The sequence below is a fragment of the Panthera tigris genome, chromosome C1 (assembly GCF_018350195.1).
Source record: "Panthera tigris isolate Pti1 chromosome C1, P.tigris_Pti1_mat1.1, whole genome shotgun sequence".
In the NCBI taxonomy this organism is placed as follows: Eukaryota; Metazoa; Chordata; class Mammalia; order Carnivora; family Felidae; genus Panthera; species Panthera tigris.
In genome coordinates this window covers 48,430,544-48,456,692 of record NC_056667.1, presented here as the reverse complement: position 1 = coordinate 48,456,692, position 26,149 = coordinate 48,430,544, and the positions used below count along the sequence as shown (strand labels likewise).

The following is a 26,149-nucleotide window of genomic DNA, read 5'->3' as shown; positions in this document are numbered from 1 at the left end:
CATTATATATACTATATATTTGTATATAAATTTATATATATTTATATTGTACATATAATACACATGCAATATACATGCATCATCTTATCACTTCAATTTTTATCTCCAATAGCCAATGAAATATAGCTTTATCATAGTAGCACTTCCATACCCCCCCCAATTTTTTCTGTATTTATCAGATATGCTGGATGAATAATATTTGTAAGTCATCTCAAAACTAAATGGAACAAAAAACCTAAAAAATAATAACACAAAGGAAGGCAATAACTTACAAGTATATGCAGTCAGTGACACCATTTGCACATGCGTGTGTGTGCTCATGTGTGGTGGAATGAATTGGTACAGTTGTTCTGGAGCATACCAATGAGTGAGTTTGTGAAAGTTATTAAGTTAAAAGTTTCAAATTGAGTCATTTTAGTATCAGAGAATGTCAACTAAGTGCTGCAGAAAGTAAATGCTCCAGAGAGAAACTTCTTAAAGAACGGGGGAATGTAAGATAAAATAATAAAGATACTTCACAGATCAATTTCACCCTCTTTATCTCACTGGGGTGGCCCTGCGATTATTTTGAGGAGGATAATTAAGAATGGCCAGTCTCCATTTCAGTGCCAAAGAGAGTGCGTGCTGTTCAGAAAGCCCCAAAGCATTTCCAGAAAGCCCTACAGCTATTAAGAAACAAAACTAGGAATAGACTATGAGTTGTTGACCTATCACCTAATTCTCTTTTCCCTTTTTTTTTTAAAATTTTTTACTGTTTATTCATTTTTGAGAGACAGAGAGAAACGGAGCATGAGCAGGGAGGGGGTAGAGAGAGAGGGAGACAGAATTTGAAGCAGGCTCCAGGCTCTGAGCTGTCTGCACAGAGCCTGACACAGGGCTCGAACTCATGAACTGTGAGATCATGACCTGAGCCAAAGTCAGACACTCAACCACTGAGCCACCCAGGCACCCCTAATTCTCTTTTCTTTATATTATAGTTCCCTTTTATCTTTTTTCTCCCAAAATGTCAATCTTACAAAGGAATTATTCATAATACTCCCTTAGAATCTTCCCCTAGATTCACTAGTTTTTTAGGTTTTACTGCATTTGTGCTCCTGTTTTCCCTGCTTCCCTCCTCCTCAGCTTCCCCTCTCTTCCTGCCCTCCCCCCTTTTCTGTTTATCTGAACCATTTGAGAATTAATTACAGGCATCATAATATCTAACCTTAAACATTTTAGCCTGTATATACTAAAAAAAAAAAAAAAAAAAAAAAAAAGGATGTTCCTACATAATCATAATAAACTATCACATTTAGAAAATTTAGCATTGAGGGGAGCTTGGCGGGCTTAGTTGGTTAGGTGTCTGACTTCTGCTCAGGTCATGATCTCACAGCTCACAGGTTCGAGCCCCGTATCAGGCTCTGTGCTGACATCTCAAGAGACTGGAGCCTGCTTGGTATTTTATGTCTTCCTCTCTCTCTGCCCCTACCCCCCTCAAAAATGAATAAACAAAATTTTTTAAAAAAAAAATTTAGCATTGATACAATGAAAAGTTCTGTCATTTGAATAGATTGTTTTCTTAAAGCAGTTTTAAGTTTACAGAAAACTGAGCAGATACTACAGAGTTCCCACATAACACCATTCTCCCCCTCACTCGGTCTCCCCTGGTACTCACATCTGAACATCTTGATACATTTGTTATAATTGATGAGCCAGTATTGATACATTATCATTAACTGAAGTCCCAGGTTTACACTAGGGTTTACTCTTTGTGTTCTACTGGTCTATGGGTTTTGACAAATGCATGTCATGTATCCAATTACAGTATGGTACAGAATAATTTCACTGCCCTAAAAATCCTCTGTGCTTCACCTGTTCACTGCCTACTTCCATCCCCCAAACCCCTGGTAACCATTGATCTTGTTACTGTCTCCGTACTTTTTGCCTTTTCCATTATGTCATGCGGTATGTAGGCTTTTAAGACTGGTTGCTTTCACTAAAAATAAGTATTTAAGTTTCTTCCATGTCTTTTTGTGGCTTGATAGCTAAAATCTTTTTATTGCTACATAATATTTCATTGTATCCACAGATCACAATTTGCTTATCCATTCACCTTTTGAATATTTCAGTTGCTTTCTGTGGTTGGCAAATATGTGTAAAGCTGCTATAAACATTTATGGGCAGGCTTTTGTGTGGACATAAGTTTTCAGCTCATTTGGATATATACCTAGGAGCATGATTGCTGGATCCTACGGGGAGCCTATCTTTAGCTTTGTAAGAAACTGCCAAAATATCTGCCAAAGTGGCTGTACTATTTTGTACAACCACGAGCAATGAATGAAAGTTCCCGTTGCTCCACATCCTTACCACCATTTGGTATTGTAGTTTTTTGTTTTGGTTTGGTTTTTTTTTTGTTTTGTTTTGTCATAGGTTTGCAGTGGTATCTTATTATTGCTCAAATGTGCAATTCCCAGAGACATATAATGTCAAGGAGCTGTTCATATGCTATCTGTATATCTTCTTTGGCGAGGTGTCTGTTCAGATCTTTTGCCCACTTTGTAATTGGGTTGTACTGTTGAGTTTTACGAATTCTTTGTATACTTTGGATATATTTAATTGGGTATATTTTGTGCAGATATTTTCTCCTAGTCTGTGGCTCGTCTTTCCATTCTTTTAATTTTTTTTAATGTTTTTATTTATTTTTGAGACAGAGAGAGACAGAGCATGAGCAGAGGAGGGGCAGAGAGAGAGGGAGACACAGAAGCCGAAGCAGGCTCCAGGCTCCGAGCTGTCAGTACAGAGGCCGACATGGGGTTTGAACTCACAGACTGTGAGATCATGACATGAGCCGAAGTCGGACGCCCAACCGACTGAGCCACCCAGGCGCCCCAACGACTTTCCATTCTCTTAAGAACATCTATCACAGAGCGATTTTTTTAGATTTCAATGAAGGGCAACTTAACTTTTTCTTTCATAGATTGTGCTTTTGCTATTGGATCTAAAACAGGATTGTCTTCGGTGGCCACAAGATGACTAGGTTTCCACACCCAGCTGCCAAATCTTAAAAGTTTATAGAGAGGCTTTAACTGGCTTCAGCCATATATACCATCCAGATAGTCTCAACACCACACTTATAAAGTTGTATCCTTGGGGTAGCTTCTGGGAGCAGGGAAGGCAAGCCAGCTGTACATTCCAAGGACAGGGGAGGGGATGCAGAGATCTTGCCTAGATCCAGCTCTAGGGTCAATCGGCACTCACGTCTTCTTGATAACCGAGCCCCACAATCCACAGGGGAAGATTTGATCCCATGTCCCGAAACAATTGCCCGAATCCCATGTCCCGAAACAATTGTAACAACAGTTACAAGACTGGAGTCACCGTGTTTCTTTTGTGAAGGTGTTTAATATTCTCAGAACTTAGCTCATATCCTTCCAATGAGGAATGAAGGACTCCAGCTGAACAGCCAGAGTCTGAAGGGATGATGTGAAAACAGGCAAGGAGGCAGACACTGAAGATGATAAAGTCAGTAAGATGATCAAAAGTGAGAACAAAATTCGATCTAAAAAATAGCTACCTAAATATTTCCTGGAACACTGGTTCCTGAGTGAGACCAGCAAGGGTTCAGCTTGGTTCAACAAGCATTAGACAACCTGGAGTTTTATAAACCAGGGTAAAACTTACCCCGGGATAAAGGATAATGCCTGGCAAGTGGCAGAGGACAGATTGCTGGTAATATTTTATTTCCTGTTCTGTGTGCTACTTATACAGGATGAGTTAACTTTCTGCAAATTCACTGAACTGTGCACTTATCATTTGTGCACTTTTCTGGGTATATGATAAACTTCAACAAGTGATTTAAAAGCTTTTCACACCATAATCCCAGGGCAAAAGGGGCTACTCGCCATACATTTACATAAATAAGAGAGGTATTTTAAATGTGCCTCACTGTAGAAAAATGATCAGTTTTTCTAGAATTAAAATTTGAACATCAACCCATTAAAAAGTTATATATAAATCAAAGGGTATCACATAGCATCGGATGGCTTTATCTTTCACGAAATGGTATCTACCCATTACCTGCAAAGAACAGAAAATAAGAATAATTTTTTAAAGGGTATGTGGTATACATCCATCTCTATATATCTAACTCTGTTTTCCCTGGAGGACTCATAAAATCATGGAAGCTCAGTGTTAGAGAGTCTTTTTAAAAAATTTTTTTTCAACGTTTTTTAATTTATTTTTGGGACAGAGAGAGACAGAGCACGAACGGGGGAGGGGCAGAGAGAGAGGGAGACACAGAATCGGAAACAGGCTCCAGGCTCTGAGCCATCAGCCCAGAGTCTGACGCGGGGCTCGAACTCACGGATCGCAAGATCGTGACCTGGCTGAAGTCGGACGCTTAACCGACTGCGCCACCCAGGCACCCCCAGTGTTAGAGAGTCTTAAAGCCCTTCTAATCCAGCATTCCTCCTGACACATTCTTCTCCAGATAACCTATTGCGATTTCTCTTTGAATGATGCTGGTGACAACTCCTTCGTAGCCTGTTTCACAGTCGCTATAATCTATTTTCTTGTAAGTGATAGTGAAACATGAGTACATGTCTTTGAATAAAAAGACTAGGGTTCCTATTTTCACAGTGGCACCTATTCTGCTTTTGTGGGCTTTGGCAAAACACTTCACTGCTCTGAACTTATTGGACCATCTGTAAAATGGGAATAATCACTTCACTTTAGAGAGAGGGTTGTGAAAATAGATTCAGCTACAAGTTCTGAAATATCTAATACCTTACAAGGGTGAAATCTCATCTATACTGATCAGTCTCCTCAGGACACATTGCACTGAAGTTCTTAACTACAATGATCTGAACACAAGCTTTGTGAAGGGAATATTGCATGCATTTGTTTCTCAAATGTGCCCTTTCTCAAAAGTGCCCTTTCACTTAAGTATGAAGATTTTCCCCTGTTTTTCTTCCAGAAGGTTTATAGTTTCAGGTCTTATGTTTAATTCTTTAATCCAGTTTGGGTTAATGTTTGTATATGATGTAAGATGAGGGTCCAATTTCATTCTTTTGCAGGTAGATCTTGTTTTCCCAATACCATTTATTGAAGAGACTATCCTTTCCCCATTGTGTAAATCTGGCACCCTTGATGAAGATCATTTGACCATCTGTATGCAGGTTTGCTTCTGGGCTATGATGTTCCATTCATTAGCATATCTGTTTTTTATGCCACTCTAGTACTTTATTAATTGCTATAGCTTTATCAGAAGTTTTAAAATCAAGAAATGTGAGCCCACCAGCTTTGCTCTTCCTTCTCAAGATTGGTTTGGCTATTTGGGGTCCTTTGTGGTTCCATGTGAATTATGCTATTATATTTTCTATTTCTGTGAAAAAAATGCCATTGGGACTTTGATAGGAATCACATTGAATCACTTTGGGTAGAACGGACATTTTAACAGTATCAGGTCTTCCCATCCATGAACATGGGGTGTCTTTCCACTTATTTGTCTTTTTAAATTTCTTTCAACAATGTTTTATAGTCTTCAGTGTGTAGGCCTTTTGCTTCCTTGCTTAATTCCTTTTTTTGTGTGTTTACTTACTTTTAAGAGAGTGCAAGTGGGGGAGGGGCAGAGAGAGGGGAAGGAAGATCCAAAGTGGGCTCTGTGCTGACAGCAGTGGGACTATGTGGGGCTTGAACTCATCAACTGTGAGATCATGACCTGAGCTGAAGTTGGACGCTTAACCAACTGAGCCACCCAGGTGCCCTGCTTCCTTGTTTTATTCCCAAGTGTTTTGTTCCTTTTTTTTTTTTTTTTAATGTTTGTTTATTTATTTATTTATTTTGGAGAGAGAGAGGGAGACAGAGAATCCAAAGAAGGCTCCACGCCATTAGCACAGAGTCCAATGGGAGCCTGAACTCACAAACCATGAGGTCATGCTCTGAGCTGAAGTAGGAAGCTTAACTGACTGAGCCACCCAGGTGCCCCTGTTTTATTCTTTTTTAAGCTAGACTAATATTATCTCTTTCATGATGGCATAATCTTTATATACAGAAAACCCTCAAGATTTCACACAAAAAACTGTTAGAATTAACAAATGAATTCAGCAGAGCTGCAGGATACAAAATCAATCAGTTGCATTTCGGGGCGCCTGGGTGGCTCAGTCAATTAAGCATTGGACTTCAGCCCGGGTCATGACCTCACAGTTCATGAGTTCAAGGCCTGCATGGGGCTCTAAGCTGTCAGCATAGAGCCTGCTTTAGATCCTCTGTCTCCCCCCCGCGCCCCCCTCCCCCTAGCCCCGTGCTCTCTCTGCCCTTCTCCTGCTTGCACTCTCTCTCTCTCTCTCTCAAAAATAATAAATTTTTTTTAAAAATTTTAAAAATCACAAAAATCAGTTGCATTTCTATACCCTGACAACAATCTAAAAGAGGTCATTTTTTTATCCACTCTGACAGACTGTTTTTTAATGAGTGTATTTAGACCACTGACATTTAAAGTGGTTGTTGATACAGTTGTATGGATATCTACCACATGCATTGCTGTTTTTTACTCCTTGTGCTTGATTTTTGTTCCTATTTTTGGCTTTAATTGCCTCGGCCTTTTCTGGTTTTAACTGAGCATTTTATACAATTCCATTTTCTCTGCTGTCTCAAGCAGATCAATTACATTTCTGCTTTTTAGTTAAGTGGTTGCCCTAGAATTTACAACGCACATGTCCAAATGACCCAAATCCACTTTCAAATAACACTGCACTGCTTCATTAGTGGTGCAGGTACCTCATAATAGTTTTCCTACTGCCTTCCCTTACAACATTTCATCATTCACATCACTTATTTATAAGCTATAATCACTGAATACATTGCTGCTATCTTTATTTTGATCAAACTGTTATTAGATAAATTAAGAATAAGAAAAACACAAGATTTATATTACCTTCATTAATTTCTTCTCTAATGCCCTCTCTTTCTGTAGACCTGAGTTCTTGACCTATAACTTTTTACTTCTTTAGGAAGAACTTATTTTAACATTTCTTGTAAGGCAGTTCTACTGGCAGAAAACTCCCTCAATTTTTTGTTTGAAAAAATCACTACTTCTCCTTCGTTTTTTACAAAAGCTTACTAAGTTAGGATTTACTTTTATAAAAGTGTATCAGCAAATATTAAAATGTTATACTTGCTATTTTAATACTATGATACAAACACAAGACACAAAATATCCAGTATTAAATACTGATCTCCCTTGCCTGACTCTTTTTAAATATTGAGTATTTTATATTTTATAGAAAGGAACTTTTATTTTATTTTATTTTAATTTTTTAATTTTTTTTTAATATTTATTTATTTTTGAGACAGAGAGAGACAGAACATGAACGGGGGAGGGTCAGACAGAGAGGGAGACAGAGAATCTGAAGCAGGCTCCAGGCTCTGAGCTGTCAGCACAGAGCCCTACGCGGGGCTCGAACTCACGGACCATGAGATCATGACCTGAGCGAAGTCAGACGCTTAACCGACTGAGCCACCCAGGCGCCCCAGAAAGGAACTTTTAGAGTTTAGTCAATACTTATGTATTATTGTTCCTCACCAAAATCTTCATGAAATCTAAGAAGTTGGTATTAAAGTAGCTATTTTTTTTCTTCTTGAATATTCTAAATGCCAGTTTAGATCAGCATTCAGATTTCCAGGGCATCAAAGATATACTAATACAGGACACACGAACATTTTTTGGCACATTTAAGTTTGTTTTCAGTATGACAGAAATGCCTTCAACTTTCAGATAATGGGGAAGAAACATCCTAAGCAAATATAAAAGATTGGTGGACCAAGTTACTTCCTAGCAGAAGTAATACATCACTTCAATCAATTTTTACACTAAATTCTTAAAAGCATTTGAAAAACACTTGTGTCTTCTAATTGTTAATGCACGCATGTGGTGGAAGATTAGACAAGTAATAGAAATCTTTGTTTTCAAATAAGTGGTCTTAATTTTTTTTCTTAGAGAAGTTTAAAGCAGCTTATCATAAACATACGCAAACTATCAATTTTTGTGGCTTTCAGGTAAAGTCCAACACTTGGTTCATACAGAGTGTATGAGAAGCGGTTCTGATTCGGGAAAGGCAGAAAACAGATTATCCTATCCTATGCAGACTGTTTATCTACGTGTTAAGTACATGGGGAAGTGCTATAGTACTCCAGGACTATGCTTCCTGTTTTGAGGACGGTGAGACACAGGTAGCACGCATGGGAAGTTGGAACCTGGGGCCTTACCACCGTGTTGGGGCTTCAGAAGGGAAATCTCACAAGGCATACCCAAAAGGACTAAAACACCTTCCAATGTTAATTTAGCCCCTGTTGAAGACCTAGGCTCCGTGCTGGAGGCTCTGATGCAACGCTTTTTCGTCTTCAAAGAGTTACAATTGCAGGCTCTTGTTCCGAGGTGCTGCGGTCCAGTGGATTTATTTATCCACCACGTGCATGCCACTTAACCTCTCCGTGTCAGTTTCCTCAACGGCAGGACGGAAGTAAAAAGAGCATCTCTTGCGTAATTTGGTCAGAATGAAACGCTTCACGTACAGACGCGAGGGTGCTGCCTGGCATTCAGCGAGGCGCCCAAGAAATGCCAAGTGCTGCCCTTATCAGTCCTGTTCACCCGGCAAGATTCCAACGTTTGGATGAGAGAGGGCGACTGAAAAACACTGAGCTCCAGCGCCTGTGGCGCTCTTGGGGAGATGCACCACAAACCCAAGATCCCCAGTGGTCTCAGACCGAGACGCGCTTTCTAAACAGACAAGAACAACGCGCCTGGCCTGGCCTGTTCCAGACGCGCGGCGCGGGGCCGCCCACGACTTCGGTGCCAGGCTTTCCGGAGCGCAGCGCGCCCGGCCGGGGGCCGGGGTCCGGGGAAGGAAGCAGGGGAAGAGGAAGTTCACTGGGCGCGGCAGCAGGCGGGCGGGGCCAAGAGCCGGGACCGTGCAGGCGGGCAGGGCTCAGTGGGGGAGCTCGGCGCGGCAGGGGCGGGGCGCGGCGGAGTCGGGGGCGGGCCGGCAGTGCCGCGAGCTCGGCGGCAGGAACCGGCGGGGACGTCGCCTGCTCCGAGCTCAGCCGAGCGAGAGGACTTTGCGAGCCATGCTCGCGGCTGTGGGCTCCCTGGCGGCCGCCGTCTGGGCAGTGCTGCATCTGCGCACGGTCCTGCTGGGTGCCGTCGCCTTTCTGTTCTTTGCTGATTTCCTCAAAAGACGGCGCCCCAAGAACTACCCGCCGGGCCCCGTACCCCTGCCCTTCGTGGGCAACTTCTTCCATCTGGACTTTGAGCGGTCGCACCTGCAGCTTCAGCGGGTAGGAGCGGGTGAAGGTGCCCTGACCCTGACCTGCGGGACAGGGGCCGTCCCGGGGATCGAGGGCGGGAGGCTGGGGGGCTGTGCAGCTAATGCAGGGACCCTGGTAAACCCTGCTTTGAGCCCCGGTTTCCCAATGGTCAGCTGGCATCATTACACCTGCCCTTTCTAGAAGTGAAATAATAGTCACTGTTTACTATTAAAGTATGCCAGACTTGCTACATTCTTTATTGTGTATCTTGTGAAATGTTACTGGAACAGCTTATTTAGGATATGATCACTTTGTCCTCTTTAATATTTTTATCGTTGGGGGAAAAAAACGCTGTACTTACCTTCTTTGAGGCTGTATTTACTGAGTGTAAAATGGTGACAGTACTACCTAAATCCTCACCACTTTTCAATAACTGAGCCCCTCGCTTTCAATCTCTTCTCCCTGCAATCTGCTGTCACTAAAGTAATCGCTGTAAAATGTCATCCCTGGGCTTAAATTTTCTTAGTGCTTCCCACTGCTTTCCAGAGTGAGGACTTATCAGGGAGCCCCTTGGAACTTTCTGACTAAGCCTCTTTCCACCTTTTTTTAATCATATCCCGCCAGGGCTCCTTAACCCTGTCTCCTCTGATTTACTTAAAATTCCCTCCAACATCCAAACTTCTCCCAAGAATCCTCAGCTGGTTTCCTACCACTCAGCACAGGCACCTAGCTGAATGACAACACTGTGATAGGTGGTTGTGAAGGTTAAATAAAAACAATGGTCAGACATGGCTTTTACTAGGTGCACAGTATTAGTCCCCTTCCCCTTTCCCTAGACATGCCTGGAGTACTTTAAACTCATGTCTATACATGTACAGAGGGAGAAGGTTTTATCACTTTCTTGGAGAAACACCCAGTTGGTAACACTAAGTGACAGGATTAGTCACAGAATTTTAAAGCGAGGCTCCTAAACCTATACCCGTGTTTAAGAAATGTGTTGTTCAATTTCCAAGCATTTGGAAATTCTCCTGCTTGCTTTCTATTAATGATTTTTCAGTTTGTTGCCATTATGGTGAAAGGACATAGTTTGTGTAATTTCAGGTCTTTTAAATTTGTTACAGTTGGTTTAATGACCCAAGATACAGTCCCATGCATGCTTGAAAAAAAAAAAAAAGTATTCTACAATTTTGGGGATAAGTGTTCTGTATATATCAATTAGATATCATTGGATGATCCTGTTTATTTCTTCTACACTCTGACCTCTTATCTACCAATTCTATTAATCACTATGAGAAGCATGTTGAAGTCTCCAACTCTAACTGAAGGTTTGTCTATTTTCCAATTCCATTCTGGTAGTTTTTCCTTTATGTATTTGCCATTTCTGTTATTTGGTGCATACACATTAAAATTATTATATCATCTTAGTGAATCGACTCATGTTATTATGTAATATCCCTCCTTATGCCTGGTGATTTTTATTGCCTGAACTTTAGCTGATATGATGTGACCACACCAGCTATCTGTTGATGATTATTTGCATGGTATATGCTTCTTCATACTTTCACTTTTAACCTGTTTGTATCATTATATTTGAAATCAGTTTCTTGTAGACAGCATATAGGTGGGTCATTTTTTTTTTTTTTTCATTTTGCCAGTCTGTGTCTTTTAATTGGTGGGTTTAGATCATCTTATTATTTATTTTCTATTTTTCCCTCTGTTTTTTATTCCCCTATTTATTATTTTTCTGTTTTCCTGTGGGTCACTTGAACATTTTTTTTTTAGAATTCCATTTTAATTTATTTGTTGTGCTTTTCAGTATATCTCTTTGCATTGTGTTTAAGTGGCTACCTAAGGATTATAATAGGCACATATAGCTTACTGTCATCTACTAGTGTCAATATTTTGCCACTTCAAGTTCAATGTGGATACCTTACAAATGTTAGATCCTTTTATCCTCCCTGCTTTACACTATTATTGTCTTAAATATGATCTCTCTATGGGGCGCCTGGGTGGCTCAGTCGGTTGAGCGTCCAACTTCGGCTCAGGTCATGATCTCACGGTTTGTGAGTTCGAGCCCCGCCTTGGGCTCTGTGCTGACAGCTCAGAGCCTGGAGCCTGCTTCGGATTCTGTCTCCTTCTCGCTCTGCCCCTCCCCACTTGTGCTCTGTCTCTGTGTCTCTCAAAAATAAATAAATGTAAAAAAAAATTTTTAAACATATTCTCTCTATATATTGAAAACCACATCAGACAATATTATAAACTTGCTTTTAACTGTTAAGCACATTTACTCATTTATTTACCCTTATTTTGCTGTTTCTTTATTCACAATTTTCCAAATTTCTACCAATATCATTTCTTTTCTACCTGAGGAACTTTCTTCAGCCCTTCTTTTAGAGTCAGTCTGCTGGCAAAAAACTTCTCTTAACTTCCGCTTACCAAAAAATGTCTTTATTTCACTTTCGTTTCTGAAGTATATTTTCATTTAATATAGAATCCTAGGTTAACAGTTTCTTTCATTCAACATTTTAAAATGTTGTTCCACTTCTTTCTGGCCTCTGTGGTTTCTAATGAGAAACCACATTTGAATTGCTGTTCCCCATAAGTAATCAGTTGTTCCTCTCTGCTGCTGTCGAGAAGTCGTTTTGCTTTTAGTTTTCAGAGATTTGATTATGGTACGTCGTGGTGTTGATTTCTTTGGGTTTATTGGGATCTTGGATCTGTAGGTTGATCTCTTACCAAAGCCAGGAAGTTTTCAGCCATTGTTTCTTCAATATTTTTTCAATTCCACAGTCTTTTTCCTTCCTTTCTGGGACTCTTGGACACTGATGGTGCAAATGTTAGATCTTTTGTTATTCTAACATAGGTCCCTGAGGCTCAGTTTTTGTTCTTTTCAATCTATTTTCTCTGTGTTGTCCTGACTGTATACAGTCTCTTGATCTTCTCAAGTTTCACTGGTTCTTCTGTCATTACCCTTCTACCATTGATTTGCTCTCCCGAGTTTTTGTTTAGATAGTTGCATTTTTAAGTTTTAATTTTTCCCTTTGGTTCTTATACCTATCATTTATTTCTTTGGTAAGATTTTCTATTTAAAATTTTTGAGAGTATTTGTAATTGTTTGTTAAAACATATTATAGCTGCTTTAAACACTTAACCCTATAAAGTTAAAATGCTTCTGTCCTGGGGCACCTGGGTGGCTCAGTCAGTTAAGCGTCCCACTCTTGATTTAGGCTCAGGTCATGATCTCAGGGTTTGTGAGTTTGAGCAGCACATCAGGCTCTGCCCTGACAGTGCAGAGCCTGCTTGGGATTCTCCACCACCATCCCCACCCCTCTACCATTCAGGCTGTCTCTGTCTCTCTCCAAATAAAAAAATAAATAAACAAACTTTAAAAAAAACCGCTTCTGTCCTATTAGGCTAGCCTTTTTCTCAAACTTTGGCTAGAGAAAGCAAGCCTTTCTTGGAGTTATTTTTGTCTGTGCCAATTAGTGTCATGAATAGTAGGAGGAGTAAAATGGAATGCTTTTACTCAATCTTGTATGAAATCATAAATTTGATATGTGCCTTTGGTTTACTACTAAGATAGATGTGATTAGAAAGGGTAAATGATTTGCCTGTCATAAAACTGGCTAGTGATGAAACTGAGGCTAGGATCTTATCCATGGCCCAATGTTTTTTCATCAGAACTATTAAATTTTACTGCATACAGGTTTGCATTTTTTATGTATTTGGTTGTAAAACAAATGGAGTCAAATGGTGTATTTAGTTATAACTAAATTTACACTCTAGCAGTTCGGAAACATTAAGTACCAACTATTTGCTAGATCCTGTATGAGGACTTATATGTTCATTTTCATTTACTCTTCACAAAAGACACACAAGTGAGTCATTAGCTGGTGCTGTTTCCACTTTGCCACTGAGGAAAGTGGCTGCAAATAATAAAGTTGTCTGCTTGAGTTATTCAGCATAGATGACGGCAAAACGAGCACTTCAATCCAGAACTGTTTGACACTTACACCTATTCTGTACTTGTGCTACTTGACTTCTCATGACAGGGAAAGGATGACTGATTTATTCATGGATTCATTTATCGAACACACGTTTATGAAGCGCTTACCATATGACAGGCACAGCACAAAACAGTATATGATGCAATGTGTGGTGTAGACTCTTGGTAACCAAACGAAGTATCAAGAGATGGGATCCCTGGGAATGGGAAACCCTAGAGATAACGTCGTGTAGAATGTTGGAATAAATTGAGCTGAGCGTTAAATGGATGTTAGGCAAGTGGCCACGTGGAGTTCAGGGGACAGGAGATTTTAAATGGGACAAAGTGGCATGAGCTAAAACACAGCAACAGCACCGTGAAGAAACTAGCCTGTTTAAATGGTACGATGGGAACTTCCCTTGTATTTTTCCCCCTATATTTTAAAACTTTCTCTATCATGGCTATATGACCAATTAGAGGAGCTTTTATCTAAACAAGAGAAAACCTTATTGTACTAAAGTGGGAAAATGGTAGATAAGGTGGATAAATGTATTAGGTAGCATACACATTAAGCTGCTTCTAACAGAGACCCCAAAATACAGTGGTGTAAAAAAAGGTTGAAATTTACCTCTCTCCCACAAATGAGTTCAGATGTAGGCAGGAAGCCCAGGATAGGGAGACTGCTTTCTATACCTCAAGACGATCCAGAAACTTCATTTCCTTCTTTGTTGTGCTCTGGTCCTGCAACCCCACTGTGTGTAAGTTCTGGTCCACGGGACGGGGAACGGGGTAGGTAGTGAGCAAGCAGTTTTTATTTAAGGATGAGACCCGGACAACGCGCACGTCACCACTACTCATGTCCCACTGGCTACACCTGGAGAAGCTGGGGAATGTGGTTTTTGATTGGAAAGTCATGTGGCTAGTTAACACTTAGTGCCATCACTCACAAAAAGAGAGAGAATATCTTCATCCTTTCACTTAACTATTTGTTTTTATTTTGTGAGAAAGAGAGAGCATACACATGAGTGAGAGAGGGGGAGAGAGAGAGCATCTCAAACAGATAGTGCAGAGCCTGATGTGGGGCTCAAACTCCCGAACTGTGAGAGCATGACCTGAGCCAAAATCGAAAGTCGGACACAGACTGAGCCACCCAGAAGCCCCTCTCTAGAGCCCAAACTTTATGCCCACAAGCTAGGTGCTAAATCTCTGTGCCTACTTTTCTGAATGCTGAAAATGCTTTCTAGGATTGTTATAAGAACCAGATAACTTCATGAATATCAACTTGTTGCCAGAGTGCCAAGCACATAGTTGATACTCATTTCCACATCTACCACTATTCCCCTTTCTTTAAAAGTTTAAAGCAAGAAATTCAAGGAGAGCCAGTGCTGTTGCATCCCAGGCATCCCTTGTCTGCCTAGTGGCTGGATGAGCTCCGCTATTCCACTCTCTGGCCTCTTCCTCATTCCGTTGTCAATATCGTATCAGAATGCCTTTGCTAAAATATACTCCCGGACAGATCAATAACAACAAGTAATTGTGTTATTAATATTAGTATTGTGGCTACTAATCACAACAATCCTAAAGATGGGAACCCACAATACCCCCATTTTATACATTTGGAAATTGAGATAGAGAAGTTAAATAACTTGCCACCAAATCACACAGTGAGTGTGATTTGTAAGTGGGTTCAAACAGATTTGTATGACTTCACAATCCAAGCTCTTAAACACTCATTTACATTACGTCTCCTATTCAAACATCTTTGGCCTCCTAATTACAAGCAAAACTAGATCCAAACTATTTCAGCTGGCATGAAGGCTGTCCTCAATCTATCTCGGATTGCCTTGCCCAGCCTTGTTTCCTATCTCCTTACTCAAGTGAGGAGATACTTTTCCCAGGAAACCTGTCCTGGTGCCTGGTTCCCTTTATGTGCTTCCTTACTTTCCCTCGTCAAATGATTTCTTGTACAGAATAGTAAAAATAAGAACTGATTATTTTTCCATATGTTCCATTAGACTGGGAAGTGCTTTAAGTTAAGGACTCATTGTATCCCCAGCCCTTGGCCTTGACCTACCACATGGTCAGTGCTCTTTAATGAACCCTGCATTCCAGTCAAACCACACCGCTTACTTGTCCCTGAACACCTCCATTTTCCTACCTTGTATTTGCATATCCTGTTCCCACATTACATGTCCTTTTGCTGGCAGCTTTTGTTTAAGATATAGTTGAAATACCATCTCCTTTTAGAGGTTTTCTAATACATCTAGGGTGGAAATTCATTTCTTCTTTCAATGGCTTCATGTTCCTTTCTACCAGCATCATAGCATATATCACTTCTGCTGTGCATTAGTGTTTTCTGCAGTCAGCATTGCTCAAGAGACTTTGATGCTGTAGGAAAACACCGAATCATATTGACCTTTGTACCGCCCCATGTGTTATAACAATGTCACAAGGTGCCTGGCAACTCTTAAGCATTTTATAGAAATGTATAGAACCGAACTTGAATTTGCTTTCCACAGACTGTTCTCAGAAGCCTAGCACAGCCCCCAAGAACTACCTGTGACACCAGTATTCTTAGCAGGGGCTCATGGGCCCCAAGGGACTGGTGAACCCCTGAAACTACATGCATGACTGTGCTCATGTGTACAGGAGTTTACTGGAGAGCGGATCATGCCATACACTAGATTTTCAAAGGATTCTGTGATTCAAAAAAGAGTAAGAACCATTGTTAACGATGGTTTATTCCTAATTTCATTAGGTCTGTTTTTCCTGTCCTTCACCCTCCTTTCTCCCTCCCCCTCCCCCTCCCCCTCTTTTTCTCCTTCTCCTTCTTCTTTGCTTTATTGGATAGAAATAATTGTGGGGGTGCCTGGGTGGCTCAGTCGGTTCAGCATCCGACTTCAGCTCAGGTCATGATCTCGTAGTTCGTGAGTTCGAGCCCTGCATCGGGCTCTGTGCTGACAGCTTGGAGCCTGGAGCCTGCTTTGGATTCCGTGTCTGCCTCTCTCTGCTCCTCCCCACTTGCACTCTGTCTCTCTGTCTGTCTCAAAAATAGATAATCAAACATTTTTTAAAAGTTGAAAAAAATACAATACTGTACATATTGGGGAAAAGATGATAAATCTTAGTAACATATAGAAACAACGTGCATTTTAGGGAGCTTATTTGAATGATACGTGCACACACACAGCTCAGTGCTGGTCAGAGTTTGGGGGAGCACACCCTCTCACCTGCTGCCCATGGAGTGAGAATTGCTACACTTTTCCTCTCTTTGTGTCTTTGTTATGTTGGCTCTTGAGTTTAAGAACTGAGATGAGGTGGAATCTCTCCCAGTTGTCTCTTGGTAATCGTAGTTCACGCACTTGTCTCACTAAACCGCCCCCCCCTTCTAATTTTTCATTATTCTAAACATTTTTTTCGCTCCACCTTATTATGTAAGCACTTAATCCCACATTTGGGGTTTTTAATCCTTTGTATCAAATTCCCTCATATTACTTTTGTTCACCTTTTATAGCTCCCACATTCTTTTCTTATTTTTCTATTTTCCTTTCTGATATTAAGCCTATTTTAGCCTCCTGAATCATCCTTTTAACCTCTTTTGTTCTCTTACTCATTTGAGTAATGACTTGGTTATTGTTGTACATTCGACAGTACGGTCTACCTTACAAAGTCTTTTCAGAGGCCCGGTGGGTCATACACTTAAATCCATGTAAAGCGATCAGCATAGTGCCCAGCCCAGTGCATGTAGGAACTGTTAGGCATCACCATAGTCAACAGGCGCAGGAAGGTCATTTGACCTATGTTTACACAGCTGAGTATGCCATGAAAGTTTTTTTTCAATTTTTTTTTGTTTATTTTTTTTAACGTTTATTTATTTTTGAAGGAGAGAGACACAGCGTGAGTGGGGGAGGGTCAGTGACACAGAATCCAAAGAAGGCTCCAGGCTGTCAGCACAGAGCCCGATGCGGGGCTCGAACTCACAAGCTGTGAGATCATGACCTGAGCGGAAGTCGGATGCCCAACCGACTGAGCCACCCAGGCACCCCATTGTGAAAGTTTCTGATGCAGTTCTTTTGGACTCATACGTGGGTGGAGAGCTGATAGAGCAGAAACTCTGAAGTCGTTCAGTTCAGCAAATACTAATGGAGTGTTCTGTTCCTTCCAAGTACAAGCTGAGATTCTAGGTTGTACGTGCACTTTGTCAGGAGTCATTTAGCTTAATCCGAGATTTTCACCCATTCCAAAAACATCTTTTCTGAATAGAATAAATTAGTCAAGAAATCTTTCTCATAAAGACTAAGAAGTTCATCGAGGCAGTCAGCAAGATGAAACAAAAAAGATTCTGCTTGATTTTTATGGGCCCTTTCCTGCTACGTCTTAGAGACAAAGACGTGTACTTTAGAGGCAGATGAATTTGAGAGGGAATCTTGGCTTTACTCTTTCCAGGGAGATAGGAGCTAGACAGGAAAAAAGACTGATGGAAGGCTCTGGGCTGAGAGAACAAGGGAAGATTGAGTTCGGGCTTGGTTTTTAATGTGGGGGCAGGGAGGCGGAATGAGGCTGGTGTAGTCTGTTGTATTTGCTCTGAGCGGGGTGGTGGGGTCTTAGGCGCTAAGGGTGACAAGGGGGAGCATGCATGCATGGAGACTGAGAAGGAGGGGCCACAGACACCCGGAGGAAATGGGGCCCTTCTGTTTGGTACCACTGCCTGCAACTAGCCACAACCCCGGGTGGACAAGAGGCAGGCGTAGGGTCTCCTCAGAGTCGTCTCTTGAAGGAACAAGTCAGGAACCACCTTGATTAGTAGCCATTTGTTCTCATCCAGCCCACTTGCACATCCAGCCCACGTCTGTCCACACCACACAGCCTTCCATTCTCTCCCTGCCTCCTTCCCCCTTTCTCTCCCTCCCACTGAACTCTAAGGGCCTGGTGCCTTCTCAGGTTCAAGTCTTTGTCCTCAGATCTTACCTAATGCCTGGAAAATTCCCTTCACCACTCAATAGCTTTGTCATCTAGGTGACATTACTTCCTCGACGACTCCTTTTTCCTTTTCTGAAAGACAAGGAAAATCATTAGTGCCACAGGGTGGCTGGCTGCGAAATCGAATGAGGTAAACAGAGGAAGGGGCCTAATATGGCCCCCAGCGTCCATGTGCCTTCCCCCAGCACATCTCCATGTGCGCTCGTCCTCTCTGTTGCCATGAGCGTGTGTCTTCATCCCTTTGCACACAGAGCCCGTTTGTTCCTCAGGGACTCAAGCGGCTGTGCGCCAGGTACCAGAAAACAAAGTGCCTTTCACACTGTTGCTCTCATTCTTCTTCACAGAACCCTTTAAGGGAGGAACACTTTTTCCTTTTTATAGCTAAGGCTCAAAAACTGTGAAGCAACTTTCCCAAGAGCCACAGCTAGCCAACTATAGAGCTAAGATGCCCACATAGCTCCGGAACTAGAGTGCTTTTCTGCACAGCTGGCCTCAGCCCTGTCATGAATTTTCAGTTGTCTAGCACGTGTTGAGGAAGGGGACATTCTCTTCCAGTTAAACTCTTATGATTTACTGAGAAGTCCATGCTTGCAACCCAGAGTTACACTAAGCATATCAGCATTTTTGTGTGTGTGTGTGTGTGTGTGTGTGTCACATGTTCTGAATTCTCGCCCCCCTCACTAGACTCTAAGGTGCTCGAGGTTAGAGACCTTGTTTGTTTTATTCTAGTTACATATTCATGTCTTGTTCTTGGGACAGTGTTGGATGCTCACTCAATTTGTGTAGGTTGAATATATGAATGAAGGTTTATGAGGTATAGAAGCACATCCTGGAGCGATTTCAATCCTAGTCTAGCTGAGAGGAAGAGGAAAGAGGGAGCAGAGAGAAACGTTCCCATCATACCAAGGTGCACACACAGACTCTGCTCAGTACAAGACCTTCCTCAGCGACACACAACCCCTCCATTCCTGGACACATGGACATGTGCATCATCAATTGTGACTATTTGACTATTTTTCAGCTTGTGGAGAAATATGGAAACATTTTTAGCCTGCAGCTCGGTGACATGTCTTTAGTTCTTATAACTGGATTGCCTTTGATCAAAGAAGTCCTTGTCGATCAGAACCAAAACTTTGTGAACCGCCCTACAACTCCTATCCGAGAACGTATCTTTAAGAACAATGGTAAGTTTCTTAACTAATGTACGGGGTGTATGCTTGATATTTTTATGATCTGTTAAAGGTGCCCTTGTGACTGTAATTCTCCAATACTCCCAGGGAGCTGGGCCATTATAAAGTTCCTACACTTAAAGAAAGCTGGATTCCCACATTTGCTTATTAAAGGCACCCTCTTAGGGGCGCCTGCGTGGTTCAGTCGGTTAAGCATCCAACTTTGGCTCAGGTCGTGATCTCATGGTTTGTGGGTTCAAGCCCTGCATCGGGCTCTGTGCTGACAGCTCAGAGCCTGGGGCCTGCTTCAGATTCTGTGTCTCTCTCTCACTCTGCCCCTTCCCTGCTCATGCTCTGTTTCTGTCTGAAAAATAAACAAACATAAAACAATTTTTTTTTTTTTTTTTTTTTTTTAAAAAGGCACTTTAGAGAACTTGGCAGGGTCCTGTCAGGGATTTGAGAGAAGCTGTGTCTCCTGCATGAACTCACTCTGGAAGCACTGATTACTCAGTGAAAGCAGGGGAAGAGTCAATGCATTCTTGTTCTTTCTGCTTTCCATTCAGATCTCTTCCCCTGGGAAAATTCATGTGCACTGTTTCCTTCTGCTCCTTATGGAAGTCCCTCTTCTTGCCTCTAGTTCCTCCGCTTTCTTGTTAGGGCTGTGCCCCACAAGGTATCTCGAGCCTTCCACTCTGTGTTGGAACAGTTTGGCATGAACACTTAAAACTGTCATTAAATAAACATAAACATTTAAAAATCTAAATGGATAACTCAAATGTATTACTCCACCAAAGCAGCTTTTTTTTTTTTCCAGATGCTTTTTGAAATAGTTTATCTTTTAACGCTACCTCCACTCCATTTATTATGTGAGGCACGGTGCTAGGTTCTAGCAACATGACAATGAGTAGTGCTGACAAAATCCATGTCCTTAGGAAACTTACATTCTATTCAGAAAGACACTATCAATGAGTGCTAATAACTTAATGCATTAGTATCATTAAGCTGTGCGCAGGATGCATTTATCAGGGCATCTAATCTAGCCCTGGGATTCAAGGAGAGCTAATGTAAATAAATGGCAATCAATTTAACAAAGTGAAGCAGCAGTCAGGCAGAGGGAATAGGAAAAGTCCCTTAGGTGGGAAGAAGGACAGTGAACTCGAGGAACTGAAAGGTGGCCCATGTGGCAAGTATAGGGATTAAATAGAGATAATTAAAGGGAAATTCAGCTGCTGAGTGCCAGGAATTGTTCATGCAAGTTCTTGCTAAGGGTGTTGGGTATTATGCTCAATAACAAGGGAAACTCTAGAATTTTTTTTTTTTTAGTGAATTTTTTCATTTTATTTTTTAATATGAAATCTATTGTCAAATTGGTTTCCATACAACACCCAGTGCTCATCCCAACAAGTGCCCTCCTCAATGCCCATCACCCATCCTCCCCTCCCTCCCACCCCCCATCAACCCTCAGTTTATTCTCAGTTTTTAAGAGTCTCTTATGGTTTGGCTCCCTCCCTAACTTTTTTTTTTCCTTCTCCTCCCCCATGGTCTTCTGTTAAGTTTCTCAGGATCCACATAAGAGTGAAGACATATAGTATCTGTCTTTCTCTGTATGACTTATTTCACTTAGCATAACCAACGGAATGGGAAAAGATATTTGCAAATGACATATTAGACAAAGGGCTGGTGTCCAAAATCTGTAAAGAACTCACTAAACTCCACACCTGAAAAACAAATAATCCAGTGAAGAAATGGGCAGAAAACATGAATAGACACTTGTCTAACGAAGGCATCCAGATGGCCAACAGGCACATGAAAAGATGCGCAACGTCATTCCTCATCAGGGAAATATAAATCAAAACCACACTGAGATACCACCTCCTGCCAGTCAGAGTGGCTAAAATGAACAAAGCAGGAGACTATAGATGCTGGCGAGGATGTGGAGAAACAGGAACCCTCTTGCACTGTTGGTGGGAATGCAAACTGGTGCAGCTTCTCTGGAAAACAGTATGGAGGTTCCTCAAAAAATTAAAAATAGATCACCCTATTACCCATCAACAGCACTGCTAGGAATTTACCCAAGGGATACAGGAGTGCTGATGCATAGGGGCACTTGTACCCCCATATTTATAGAATGGTTTCAAGTGGAGAAAGGAATCATCATGTTTACATTGCACATTTATAAAACCTATATAGGTGGCAGTGTAGAAAATGGTATACAGGGAGCAAGAGACTATTACAGCATTTTAGCTTAGAGAAGGTACTAGCTTGGACTAGGGAGGTGGCAAGAAACGACAGTAGGTTAGGCCAGGTTAGTGGCAGTGAAGATACATAGATTTAAGGTATCCAGGGGGTAAATCCAACAAGATAGGATGACCTAAATCATGGGCGATGGAAAGGAGAGGGAGGTGTTGAGGTGGACACCCAAATGTCTGCCTCATGTGGAAGAGGGCAGGTGTTTCGTTTGGCTTGAGTGGGGAGTTGTATGGAGAGCATCACGAAGCCGATCATGGATACGCTGAGTTTGAAATGCTTTTAAGTCAGCAAAGTCAGGCAGACAGTTGTGTATGTCTGGAGCTCAGGGGCAGAAAGAAGTGGTCACGATCAACAGATGCCATTTAAAAGTTTAGGAGTTAATGAGATTTTCCAGGAATGGAGTATTGAGGGAGAAGAGAAGAGGTGTTAGACCTTATCTTGAAGTACTCCATTACTTCAAAATTTGATAAAAGAAGATGAACCAGCATAAGGTATGGGGAGGGGGAAAATCTGGAGGCCATGCTGTCCTGAGCAACGCTGGAAGGGAGGGCTTCAGGAAAGAAGTGCTCCGTGCTACTGAAAGATCAAGCAAGATAACATTGAAAAGTTTCCCCAGGCTGACAAAGAGGGCTGCCTCGTGGAAATGGTGGAGGCCAAAGCCAGACACTAAAAGGGGTTGCAGAACACTCTGGAGGTGAAGAAAACAAAGGAGTGTGGCCTTATCTGTGTTGGAAATCAGATGATGGTCTGTTGAACACACTGAGTTGTTTCTGGGGTTTTGTTTTTGTTTTTTGTTTTTTTTTTGGGGGGGGGGTTGGCTCTTTGCCTTTCCATGTGCTATTTCTGCCTGGAATAGTCTTCCTTGCTTTCTTGAGTCATTCCTTCATCTTTCAAATTCTAGCTTAGATAAGAGTCTCCTGGAAAGCCTTACCTCCTTACGGGTATAGATTTTTCTTGTCCATGGGTGCATTCTTAGTATGTAGCATAAAATTAATACTTAAATATACTTATGTGACTGGCAGTCAAAGCATGGGCTTTGGAATCTAATTTGAACGTCTGTTCAGCTGCTTACTAACTGTAACCTTACAAAGTTGACGTTAGCCTTTGTGCCAAGGTTTTCTCATCAGCAAAATGGGAGGGCAACATAATGATTATACCTACCTCATAGTGTTTCTGTAAGTACCAGTGACATAATGCAGTAAAAATACCAAAGCCCCTGTAGTGCCAGCAATGCAATGCAGTAATGCTAGCCACTGTATCTACTGCATATCCAGAGATATCTACTGTATCTCTGGATAGTTTTCAAGTGCCTCAGTGCCCTTCTCCTTCCCACCAATGCACGTTGCCATACCATTTGCCAGATATTTACATTATAGAATAAGAAAACCATAATGTTGGCTTTTTTTTTTTTTCCTTCCAGGATTGATCATGGCCAATGGCCAGACTTGGAAGGAGCAAAGAAGGTTCACCTTGGCAACACTCAAGAACTTCGGTCTAGGAAAGAAGAGCTTAGAGGAATGCATTCAGGAGGAGGCCCGTAACCTCATCCAAGCGATAAAAGAGGAGAATGGTGAGTGTTTCCTAGGACAGGTGCAGGAGATTGTGACTCATTCATTCATTGAACAGATGCTTATTAAGTGCCTTACGTACCTAACCTGTGCCCAGCATTGTGCCAGGCACTGAGCATATTGCAGTGAACAGCTAACCATGACCTTGCCTTCATAGAGCTCTAGGATTAAGTGCAGGAAGATTAATATTAAACACATTACCGGTTTTAAACCCTGGTCATTAACTTGCCTTCCCAAGTATTGATGATTTGCTATATGTCAGACCCTAAGTAGGGGACTGTGGCTAGAGCCTCATAGGTGATTCTATACTTAAAATGTCCTATGTCTTATGTCCTGTAGAGGAGACTTTCTGTAGAAAATAGAAACAAACCAATCCAAAAGATCCGTCTCTTCTTCCACCTCCAGGACAGCCTTTTAACCCTCACTTCAAGATGAACAATGCAGTTTCCAATGTTATTTGCTCTATCACCTTTGGGAAACGCTTTGACTATGAGGATGCACAGTTTCAGGAACTGCTGAGGTTGCTGGATGATGTCACCTTTCAGGAGGCATCAAAGAGATGCCAGGTAAGAGGTTCTCTTTCAATATCTTGGGCTAGAATATTGGAGCTGATGTTCAGAACAGATGGGTTCTGACCTTTTGGTTTGTTTAAGCTAAAATATCACCCTTTGAAACTGACTTCACTCAAACTTACTGGAAGTCAATCTGTTGACTTTAGTGTTTTCTGATAATATAACCAAATATTTACTACATACAAAGAACATTTCTAACATTCATGTAAAGTACAAAACGTTACATGATATACACCTATGCATCCATGTTGTTTTCTTTAAAAAGCATGATATTGCCACTGCCTTTTGAGTCCCGCCCCTCCACGTCCCTCCCTAACCCAGGCACTCCCCTGCCCCAGAAGTGTTCTTTGGTGCCTGGCTTCTCCCTCCGCAGATTGCGGATTCATCTGTGTTAATTGCTCTTTTCTTTTTTAAATCCTGAATAGTATTTCATTGTATGAATACACCACTGTTTGTTGCTCTGTCCCTGTCTTGATGAACAGTTGGGCTGTTTCTAGTTTGGGGATGTTGTGAATAAGGCTGCCATGAACATTCTTGTACAGTTGTTCATGTGGACACGTCCGTTCATTTCTCTTGAATTTATACCGGGACATAAAAGATGCCTAAAGGTTTCAAAAGCAGTTACACTACTTACATGCCCATCGGCACTTGATATTATCAATCTTCTCATTCCATAGGGTACAGACCCTTGAGATTCAAACTTCACCCCTTCCTTGGTGGGCCCTGTACTCCATTTTGTCCCTCTGGGTCTGTGAGTCTGTCAAAAACTCTGTTCAGCTTCTTGGTCTCTCAGCCACTTTTCTGGATTTGGAAGACACTTCTATGGCCAAAGCAGCCCCAACTATTAAGGTCACATTTCTTGTATCTAGAAGTGGATTTGTTTCTATTTATTCCTGACAAACATCTTTGCCTGGAGCTTTATGGACCCAGTGAATCAAAACTGATAAAGCATTAGGATGATTCCATGTACATTAAAAGGGTGCAATGAATGTGAGCTATTATTATTATCAAAGTTATTTTTGAATTCCTTTTTCTCATTCCTAGTCATAGGAGTCCCTAATTCAATAACCTCATGTTCTTTGGCCCCATGAATGCAGAACCTAGGAAGTCATGAGAGTTTAGTGGGTACCCAGCTTATCTTCCCCAGGGAAAAGTAATTCCTGAGAGGGTTGGAAGGGGCAGTAGGGTAAGGCTAATAATAAGCATTTCTTGGAGTCCCCACATAGGCCAGGCATCTTGATGGACAGCAATATATACTTTACCATAGTTAATTCTTGCAAAAAACCCTTGAAAGATGAAATGGAGCATCATGGTGTGTGCAAGCAGGTATGGGAGTGTGTAAGCAAATCCAGATAGTGATCTGCTGGCTCCGTCCTAGGTGCTGTATGGATCTCATGTCGCTCAGTCACCAGAAAAATCCTGGACCCCCACTGGCAGCTGGTTAAACTAAGGAGCAACAGATTACATCATTGTTATCATCATCATCATTATTATCAACAGAATATTATGGCTGGAAAGCAGCAGAGCTAATAGACCTGTGCCTGTATCTGTTTAAGTCTGAGTGATTTTCCATTATGTCATGCTTCTTTCTACCAGAAGATATTATTAGAGAAAATGTTTTCAAAAATACTTTATTTCAGTAAAATATGTCTTATCTACATGGAGATTACATCATAGCAGGGCAGACAAATCCATAAGATATGCATCTATCATCTATCTATATCTTACACACACACACACACACACACACACACACACTTACTTGTGATAATTACCATGAAGGAGAATAAAATAGGATATGGGAATGGAGAGAGGCTGGCAGGGGTTATAGTATCATCAGGCTAAGACCACTCCAAGGAGGTGACATTTGAACAGCACCCTAATGAAGCGAGGGGCCAGAGTTATACAGATTTCAGAGGAAGAGTGTTCTAGGTGGAAGGAATAGCAAATGCAAAGACCCAAACAAGAACATCCTTGATGTCATCACAGGGGCCAGTGGTGCTGCACTGGAGAGAGTGAGAAAGAGCAAGATGGCGGGAAGTGATAGCAAAGGAGGTGACAGGTGTGTGCGGTGGCTGGCCCATGCAGAGCTTATAGGCCAGGAGCATTATGTAGAGCTTTGTCCGAAAGCCATGGCAAGTCATTGGAGGATTGAGAGCCAAGGAGTGAAATGATCTGATGAAGGTATAAAGTGATGCCCCTGGCAGCTCTGGAAAACAGACCTGGAGGGGGTTAAGAATGGAATCAGTGAGGCTGATGAAGCCTAGCACAGCATCCAGGTGAGAAATGTTGGGTGTTTGTTAGGGGGGAACGTGGCTGGGGTGGTGAGCCGTGGTCTGAAAC

The 26,149-nt window shown here is 41.7% G+C and overlaps 1 protein-coding gene across 1 annotated transcript in view; it reads left to right on the top strand.

The window, feature by feature from the left end:
• The first annotated feature begins 9,040 nt into the window (after positions 1-9,040).
• Positions 9,041-26,149, top strand: part of LOC102958105 (cytochrome P450 2J2) — a 29,862-nt gene continuing 12,753 nt past the window's right edge. Inside the window, exons 1-4 of the mRNA XM_007089904.3 lie at positions 9,041-9,312; positions 19,269-19,431; positions 23,087-23,236; positions 23,640-23,800. Coding sequence (XP_007089966.2) covers positions 9,103-9,312; positions 19,269-19,431; positions 23,087-23,236; positions 23,640-23,800 — 684 coding nt within the window. The 5' untranslated portion in view covers positions 9,041-9,102. The remainder of the gene's footprint in view (positions 9,313-19,268; positions 19,432-23,086; positions 23,237-23,639; positions 23,801-26,149) is intronic.